The 9,773-nt window shown below is 46.0% G+C and overlaps 1 protein-coding gene across 4 annotated transcripts in view; it reads left to right on the top strand.

Moving 5' to 3' along the window:
• Positions 1-394: 394 nt before the first annotated feature.
• ARFGEF3 (ARFGEF family member 3) overlaps positions 395-9,773 on the top strand; it is a 166,723-nt gene continuing 157,344 nt past the window's right edge. For all 4 annotated transcript variants that reach the window (XM_057311016.1, XM_026504890.4, XM_057311015.1 and 1 more), the window contains exons 1-2: positions 395-640; positions 8,451-8,502. In XM_057311016.1, coding sequence (XP_057166999.1) covers positions 556-640; positions 8,451-8,502 — 137 coding nt within the window. In that variant the 5' untranslated portion in view covers positions 395-555. The remainder of the gene's footprint in view (positions 641-8,450; positions 8,503-9,773) is intronic.

Below are 9,773 nucleotides of genomic sequence, written 5' to 3'. Positions count from 1 at the left end.
CGCCGCACCGCGCCGGGGGATTCGCGAACGCCGCGGGGCCGCCCGCACCCCGCCCCGAACCGCGCAGGGGAGTCGCGGTCGGTGATGGGGTGGGGGGGAGGACAGCGGCTAGGCCCCTCCCCGCCGGCTGCCCGCCGCCGACCAGACGCTTTCTCTGGCCGCTCCCGGCCAACGCCCGGCCCGCGAGCCAGCTCCGGACATCCGCTTCCACCGTCCCGCGAAGGCTCCGGGCTCCGGGGCCTGCCTCGGCGGCGGGTCGGGGCCGCGGCCTCAGGCCTCCCAGCGCCAGCCCGCCGCCGCGCGCCGAGCGCACCTGACCCTGGCGGGCGGGGCGGCGGACGGGGCGGGGCGGCGGGGCTGACGTGGCCCGCGGGATGGAGCGGGCGTGATTCATCAGCCGCCGCGCCGGGCCGGAGGGGGGCGAGCGCAGCGGCAGCCTAGGCGCCCCGGGCCAGACAGTGGCGGCGGCGGCGGCGGCGGCGGCGGCTGCGTCCCCGGCCGGGCCTCGCGCGCGCTCCTCTCGCTGTCGGTGTCCGAGCCCCTGCGAAGGTCAAGATGGAAGAGATCCTGAGGAAGCTGCAGAAGGAAGCGTCCGGGAGCAAGTACAAAGCCATCAAGGAGAGCTGCACCTGGGCCCTGGGTAAGCGCGGGCGCGGGGCGCCAGGCACCTGGCGGCCGGTCGGGCTCCCGCGCCCCTGCTCGCGGCCGCGGGGGAGCCGCGCGGGCTGGGGCCGTGATGCGTGGGGGCTTCCGCTGAGCTGCTGTTATGGATGCATTTCGCTCGATTGAGAGAGTTGCCTCAGTGAATTGATGTGGGATATGACAATTTTGGTTCGGGCGTTAACATCCATCCTCCTCCTCTCTGGTCTCAGTCTTCTCCCAAACCTTAACGGGGAACCGCCGTCCTCCCCGCCAGGAGGCCCCCTTTTCCAGATTCCCAGCAAGGTGGACGATGGTCACCCATCTCCGAGTTAGACCAGACCACCAGCCGGTGCGAATCCAGGGGCCTGATTCCAAGCGCGGGTGGGAAAAAGGGAAGTCGAACCATCAACCCCGATCTGGAAACACTGGCGAATGTGACCAGGAAGGAATGGCTTCTTTAATTTGATTTTCCAGATAGAGGCCAGCTTGTTAAGTATTAGCTTTCATGCTTATTGTACATGAAACATTACATACGAGTGGGATCGCGTTACCTCTGCAATTCTGCTGTGGTGTGCCCTTCAGACAGGTGGGATTTTAAATTTGTGAGCTGTGCAAGTATTGAAATAAGTTCCAGGTAGCACATTTGTATTTCCTGTCAGACTCAGGTTTGCAGAACTCCACCTCAAACAAGACTGAAAGACATTCATTCTAATTCAGTACGAATTTGGGCAATCAGAATTGTCTGGATGGGAATGCAGACGGGTCAGGAACATACTTCGGATGATGGTGATAGAAACAAGGAAAGGCCGAGGAGAAACCAAGGCAGCCTTGGGGGGCCCCTGGCCTGGCCCAAGCCTGCATGCAATTCCTCAGTTGCCATTCAATTACACAATAAAATTGAGTCTCTCTCCTAATCAGAAAGCAATCAGTGCTTGTTATGACACCGCTGTGGTACAACCTGAAAAGGGGTAAGTGCCATTAGCAGGTTTTCCACTAAATGTAGAATCTGGTGTTGTTTTAGGTGACTGTTAATATTTAGAAGACCAGAATTCACATATATAGGGTGTATGTGTACAGACAATCCTTGCAACATCATTTTTCTTTGACATTTGCATATATCAAGGAAGTTTATCTTGTAGGCAGAACTTGACCATTGTTTACTGTTAACAGGAATTGGGACCAGATATAAATGAGCAGCTAGGCTCTTAAAGCCACAGTACTGTTTTTGCATTGCCACTATCATTCAACAGAGCGATTCCGAGTTAGATTCCCAATTGCCTCTAATGAAGGGTCACAGATGGCTGAGTAACATAATAAAGCGGGGCCTGGCTGCGCTTTAAACATGCCATTCCTGTGTTCATTATTATTTTGCTAAGTTAAGGAGATTGAGATAACAGGGAGAAGAGAAATGGAGTATTTTTAATGTTTAAATTTTGATACTCAACATCTTGTTAAGTTAAACTGCAGTGTTGCTGAGTTTAGATCCTTGAAGCTACCTGGGAAGCCCAGAGGTGAGGCGGGTATCTGAGCCCGGCCTGGAGTCGGACCTAACCTGCCTGTGATTCCTTTCCCAGTGACTATTCTTCTGTAGTTACCAAGCAGAGACAAAGTGCATGAAATAGTTAAGTAACAGTGCCTGACATTCATTGTGCAGGTTGGAATGAGTAAATCAGGAAAACAGATCAAAGAAGATGGCGCAGAGTATGGGGTCATGGGTGGGGTGGGGAGGAAATTGGTGTGAGCTGGTGGGACTTTTAAAGTAGATTTGCCTTGAAGAATGGGTAAGCTGTGGGTTCCTTCTTCTCTTCACTTATTATTTAGCAAACATTTGTGAAGGCCTCCCCTGTACTGAGCGTGGGCTGTAAGGATGAGGACAATGCTTCCTCCCTATAAGGACTGTGTTAGGAGGGCATGTGGAGGGAGAGGGCAGCATGAACAAAGGCTATATGGTTTCCTGCTCTCTTTTCCACTCCAGTCCATTTTCCACCATTCCATCAATTTCTTTTTTATTATAAAGCACTTCCCCCCCACCCCATAATTTCTTCCTAAAGTGTAAATTCCTTAGAACACTCTTCAGAATCTAACCCCAGCCCTTGTTTCTTATTGCTCCCCAACCCCCAAGGGTTCCGTGAACTACAGTAAGCTGCAGCTGTTCGTGAACACAACGTGCCCTGCACCCTGCTCTGTCGTTACTCATTCTGGGAATTCCCTTGCCAGACCCCAAGACCCACCTTACGTAGGAAGCGTGCCCTGAGTTCTTCAGGCAAATCCATTCCTCCTCTGGGTGCAGAGCCCTGCCCTCGTGACTGTCTTAGAGCCCCAGATGCTTTGGATTATTTGGCCTGGGCTGTTCTTCTAGGGGCAGGATAATTGAGAAATATTGTATTCAGGAGACGAAATCCTCCCGCCCCCAAACAACAACAACAACAACAGCAAAACCCTAATTCAAGCTGACTTCAGCAAAACAGAATTTATTCACTCTACTCACTAAATACCCCCTGTAAGGCTAGCCATGGGTTGAGTTCGGCTCCAGAATTATGCACTATTCAAGGACCTGGCTCTGCTCTTTTTGGGGAGATTAACATGCTCTGCATGAGTCTCCACAGCTTCAGGCTTGTGAATCATCACATTTAGGCCGTCTCATGGGAACGAAGCATCAGAGCACTTAGACCATCTGAGGGGAGAGGGATCATCTCTCACTAAAACCATCATGAGAGGAAAGAGTCATTTCCACACTTAGTCCATCTGAACAGCAAGGGGTTCTCTCCCACTTGGACCATCATATGGGAGAGGGGTTACCATGACATTTAGCCCATCGCAGGAGAGAGGAGTCATCTCCCCCTGAAACCACCATAGGAGATGGGGGGTCATTGCCATATGTCGGCCCATCACAGGAGAAAGGGGTCATCTCCCACTTGGCCAATCATCAAATCATCTCAAGAGAGTGGAGCTCTTCTAGTCACTCCTGCCCAGTCCTTGGTTTCCCTTGTTCTTTCTTGGTCCTGATGGATCATGTGTATACCCGAACCAGTCCTCTAGCTAAGGAGTAGAATGGTCTAACTGGTTTAGATCTAGGCTAGAAGACTTACTGAAATCCCTAACTCAGAAAGGGATAGTTTCCTCAAAACAGATTTAGGATTCTGTTTCCGAAGGCTGGTCAGCCAAAACAACAAATGTCGACAGTGTAGACATGTGTTTCTTGAACGTAGGGACTATCCCTTATGTTTCTTTGTGGCTTCTGCACCTACAATAAGAGAAGCGGATGTTTATAAACAGATCAGCCCATTAATGACTTGTTTGGATTTTAAGTGATAATCATCTTTTTTTCTGTTTATAGAAGTTATATATGCTCATTTTAGAATATTGAAAAATATTTGGACAGTGTAGGAAAAAAACTAACATCACCTGTAATCTCAATGCCCAGAAAGAACACTAATCGCATTTGGGAGGATCTCCCTTCCGCGGAGGGTTATACTATCTATGGCGGACTCTCGTTTGTTTTGTTTTGTTTTGTTTTTAGCCTAGCATCTTCTTCTACGTTGTCATCGATAGTTCTCTGAAAATCAGTTTTCTTAATGGCTGCATAATAACTGACAAGGAATATACATGTATCTTCCTCCCATTTTGAGCAATCTAGGCTGTTAGATATTTTTCTTGTCAGTGAGGAAATGGTCTGACGACGGGATAGAAAGAATAAGGGAAGGGGTCAGCTCGTGGAGAGTGGAGACAATAGCATTTTCCTTCAAGAACTGATGATCTGGGAGGCACATGAGCTCTTTGGCTGGATGACATAGAAATTCAGCACGTTAGAACAGCAAGCGACCGTGTCTTCATTTTAGAAACTTGTGGTGTTTTCCATATATCAGGGGACTTGTGTAAAAAAATGGAGGAGAGGAGAAAGACAACTAGAGGCTGAAACGCCAGGTAGGGGAAGAATAGTGTATCCCCCACCCTCCCTCCCTCTACCTTTCCACCTGGTTTTCCTTCCAGCCAGTTTCTGTTGTGTTTACAGCTAGAATTCTCAAAAAGTCTGTAGTGCTTGCGGCTATAGTAGCCTCACTTTCCACTCAGCCTTCCCCTCACCGCCATCTACCTCCCTCCTCTGTCAGGCCACCAACTGGCGGAGAAGACGGAGGTACACAGGCCTACATCCAGCAGGGCATTCTCAGCCACGTGGGGCAGCCCCAGCCCGTCCTCCCCTGGCCTCCAGGACCCCGCCTTGCCCATTTTTATCGTGCCTCCGAAGCCGCTCTGGCTCCTTTGCAGCTCCAGCACTTCTCCCCTCGCAGAAATGTTGGAGTTTCTCAAGAGTCAGCCCTGAGCGCCCTTCTCTTCCTGCCAGCCCTCCCGGAGTCGGCCACATCCATCCCCACTGCTTCAGTTCAGTTCCCCAGGATGTGCTGCCCCCATTTACCTCACCAGTCTGCATCTGGGCTCCGCCATGCAGACCCGGGGGCAGACACCCTCTCAGCGTCTCTGCTTGAACAGGACAGGCCCAATATGGCTGCTCTGCGATTTTCCTTGGTCTTTTTTTCTTATGGTTCTTGGTTAGCATTTTAGGGTTGGGCGCTATTGAACATCCTGCATTGAATATAAACCCCTCTGTCTGATGAGGAAAACTGCAGTGATTTGGCTGCGTAGTGTCAGCACCTGCCCTTGGAGAGCAGCAGCTCGTTGTCCTGGGCACGGGCCCCTGCCCTGCTAACTGCTAGGCCACGCTGACTCGGGGGGCCTTTCATATGATCCCTGCACCGGCCTCTCAGGGCTTTACTTTAGGGTTATCCTGTCTCATCTTAACGACTGACCTCAGTTCTTCCGCTTCCTCCCTTGGCCTTGTGGGCCACAGCATCACTGACCCTCCTGGTCTCATCTTTCTGTTTTGCAGATTGTCTTGCTTACACCCACTGTTTGCCCCATTGGCCACAACATGCCCAGATCCTACCATCATGTTTTGGATTGTTCTTACTCTTGAGTCTCAGGGACACACTTGGTGTCCATTTTTCCTTCTGATCTTTTAGCAGACAGGGAGAAATATTTCTCCTTCTCCAATGAAAATGGTTCACATTGACAGGGCTTGTGTACTCTAAGCAATGAAGAAAGGAGTCAGTATGGTTTGAGCTGAAAAACTGGGAACGAATCAGAACTTGTGATATTGGGATTTCTAATAAGAAATGTATATTTGGTCTTTGTCCTTGTTTCTGGCACAGAACCCCCCAAATCCTTGAATTTCCTAGGTGAAGAGGACCATGAAGTGTTTCTGTCATGTTAATGAACCAACCTAAGGATCTGGCACTGCTAAGAGGACCAACCCTGTGTTTAGGGAGATGGAATTTTCAATCCCACCCCAGACCTCCAGGAAAGGAAGAGGGGCTGCAGATTGAGTTCAGTCTCCAAAGGCTGATGATTTAATCAATCATTCCTATGTAAGGAAGCCTCCATAAAAACCCCAAAAGGACAGGGTTCAGAGAGCTTCTGGGTTGGTAAACCCACGGAAACCTGGGGAGAATGGTGCCCTCAGAGACATGGATGCTCCTCGCCTTTTCCCCGTCTCTTGGCACTTGCACCTCTTCCATCTGGCACTTCCTGAGTTTTGTCCTTTTATAATAAACCAGGAATGTAGTAAGCAAAATGTTTCTCTGAGTTCTGTGAGCTGTTCTAGCAAATTAACTGAACCCAAGCAGGCGGTCATTAGAACCTTCAACCTATGGCTGGTCAGTCAGAAGCCTGTGTGACAACCTGAATTTGGGATTGGGGTCTGAAAAGGGGGTGCAGTCCTGTAGGATTGAGCCCTTAACCTGTGGGATCTGATGCTATCTCCTAGTAGATGGTGTCAGAATCGAATTAAATGGTAGGACAGCCAGCTGGTGTCAGAGAATTGCTTGGTCATGTGGGGAAGCCTCCCCCAGCCACACATGTTGGAATTGGGTGCAGAATTGTTAACGCTTATTGAAATAGAACAGCTTTTGCAGGGGGAGGGGGAAAATAGTGTTTCATTATCTCTACAACTGGAGGTAACAGTAGTGTGAATAATCCACAACAATGGTAAAGTATCAAACATCCAGGTTGGGTTAATGAGATTTAAGGGTGAGCCTCCTTTCAGTATCCCTAACTGTAGGACGATTAAAAAAAAAAGTTTAATCTGCCATGTCATAAATGTGTGTGAGCATAATGAGATATTATATAAAGTGCTTTGTGAACATCAAGTCTCTCGCCAGTATGAATCATTATTTAGGAGTATTGAAACAGTATTTTCAAGGAAATAGCTTTCCTTTCTATATTTATTATCATTTTTAATTGAAGTTTAGTTGACATACAATACTATATTAATTTCAGGTGTAAAACTTAGTGTTTTGACCATTATATACATTAGGAAATGCTCACGATTAGTATAGTTACCCTCTGTCACCAAGCAAAGTCGTTAAAATATTATTGATGGTATTCCCTATGCTGTTCTTTTCATCCCTGTGACTAATTTATTTTGTAACTGGATGTTTGTACCTCTTAATCCCCTTTGCCTGTTTAACCCATCCCCCACAGCCCTCCCTCTGGTAATCATCAGTTTGTTCTCTGTACATATTCATGAGTCTATTTTTGGTTTTTGTTTTTCTGTTTGTTTTGGTTTTGAGATCCCACATATAAGTGAAATCATATGGTATTTGTCTTTCTCTACCTGACTTATTTCACTGAGTATAATACACTCGAGGTCCACCTACCCTCTCACAAATGATGGGATTTCATTATTTTTCTTATGGCTGGGTAATATTCCATTATATATATATTATACCCCATCTTCTTTATCCATTCACTTATTAAGGGATGCTTAGGTTGCTTTCCTATCATGGCTATGGTAAATAATGCTGCAATAAACATAGGGGTGCATATGTCTTTTGAATTACTGGTTTTTTCTTTTTCTTCCTTCAGGTAAATATACTCAGCAGTAGTGGAATTTTGGATGGTATAGTAGTTCTATTTTTAATTTTTTGAGGAAAACAGTATGGGGGTTCCCCATATAGCAGTGGCTGTACCAATTTACATTTCCACCAATAGTGCATGAGGGTTCTCTTTTCTCATATCCTTGCCAACACTTATTTCTTATCTTTTTGATTTTAGCTATTCTGACAGGTGTCAGGTAATATCTCATAGTGGTTTTGATTTGCGTTTGCCTGATGATGAGTGATGTCGAGCATCTTTTCATGTGTCTGTTGGCCATCTGTATGTCTTCTCTGGAAAAATGCCTATTCAGGTCCTCTGCCCATTTTTTAATTGGATTATTTGGGGTAGGTTTTTTTTTTCTTCTTTTGGTGTTGAGTTGTATAAGTTCTTCATATATTTTAGATATTAACCCCTTATTAGATATATGATTTGCAAATATTTTGTCCCATCCAGTATGTTGCCTTTTGTTTTTGTTGATTGTTTCCTTTGCTCTGCAAAAGCCGTTTAGTTTGATGTAGTCCCAAGAGTTTATTTTTGCTTTTGTTTCCCTTGTCCTTTGTCTATTTTTATTGCAAGACTATCGCATTTTAGCTGGTTGTAGCTAGATTAAATTGGCATTTTGGTTCAGGTTAAAAATTTAGCTATACATTCTGTGTTTCTGTAGGGAAATGTATCCTAATTTGTAACTCCTCCAAGGAAGTCTTTTGAGCTATCAAGGGAGGATTTTTAAGTATGAGTGACTCGCATGCAGATAATTGAGAACTGATTTATAATTATAGGAATTTCTAGGGGAGAAAAAAAAACTGACGGAAATTTATCTACAGATTCTCAGTCTATACATATTTATTTTTAACTTTGTAATTTTCCTTCTGCAGAAACCCTGGGTGGTGTGGATACCATTGTCAAGATCCCTCCACACTTGCTGAGGTAAGGAGACTGGAGTTGTAAAATGTAGTGGAAGTAAAAATCACCCACTGTACTTTCCTGAAGGCCCAGATAACCTCATTGGCCTGTAGCATTTTACTTGCTGACCGAACGCTCTTTTAAATCCATGAACTGGGATAGTTCATGAGGTTAGCATGATGGGAACCTGACTGCAGTGATTTCTAGGCATCTGTGGAGTGAGTGAAGTTAGTAATCCAAAGAGAGCAGCTGAGGAATGAGGTGAAAGTATAAAATTGGACAAGGAGAGAAATGACCAAAACCTAAGAGAGAATGTAGACAGTGGACAGGATCTTCCACTGCAGACTAGGAAATGGCGCTCCCACTGGGCAGAAGCCATCCTACGCCCTGGTGGAGTAGATTTAAACTCCCACTGGTCCCTTGGCTGGACACCATCTCCCACAAACTCTATAGCCACATACAACAGCCTGATATGGCGAGCCTGTTTCCCCACCTTCCTCACCATTCCCCATCCCTCTTTATCATGAGAGAAATGCCCTGTGTGGGACATTTGGAAAGAACAAATAAGAAAGTTGCCCATAATTACACCACCTAAGGATAACCACTGAAAACCATTTAGCAGATTTTCTTAACAGACTTTTTCCTACATATACATATATTTAGAAATTAATATGAATTTCATTTATGTTTGTTTCCTGCTTATTTTTTCAGGCCACATCATATGAAGAACGTTTTCTAATGTCAATATATGTTCTTCAAATTAAAATATTGTATATTCTTCCATTTTACGGCTGCTGTAATGTTTATTTAGCAATTTTCTTATTATTAAACATTTGGCTGATTTGCAGATTTTTTTGACATTATTAAAAATATTGAACTTACACTCTTCTGTTGAGTAAAGTTCTATACTGTCAGGACATTATGATTTACTAGGTGTTTTCTGTCTCTACAAGTAGAATGAACAAGAATTATGATCCTGTGTTTTTCAAAAATTTATTGTTTCTCCTATAGTATCTGCTGCAAGCTGATATGGTGAAAGGAAATTCATGTATTAATCAAACCGAATGTACTTTTATGTGTATAAAGCTAGATGGACAGAATGCCTGGCAATAACACCCTTGCCCGGGTGTAAGGGGGTGTCCAGCTGGGGTATCCATGCACACAGGAGAACTTGAAGACTCTCCAAGACATATGAAGGCATAGTTGGTTTAAGGGAGATGATTTCCTGGGCCCCATCGTCTACAGGTATTCTTTCTGAAAACCGATTCTGCTACATCTCCTTTTCTATCTTACCT

This window comes from Ursus arctos, unplaced genomic scaffold (genome assembly GCF_023065955.2).
Source record: "Ursus arctos isolate Adak ecotype North America unplaced genomic scaffold, UrsArc2.0 scaffold_13, whole genome shotgun sequence".
Lineage (NCBI taxonomy): Eukaryota > Metazoa > Chordata > Mammalia > Carnivora > Ursidae > Ursus > Ursus arctos.
Note: the sequence above shows the minus strand (reverse complement) of the source record. Positions and strands in the feature narration are given on the sequence as shown.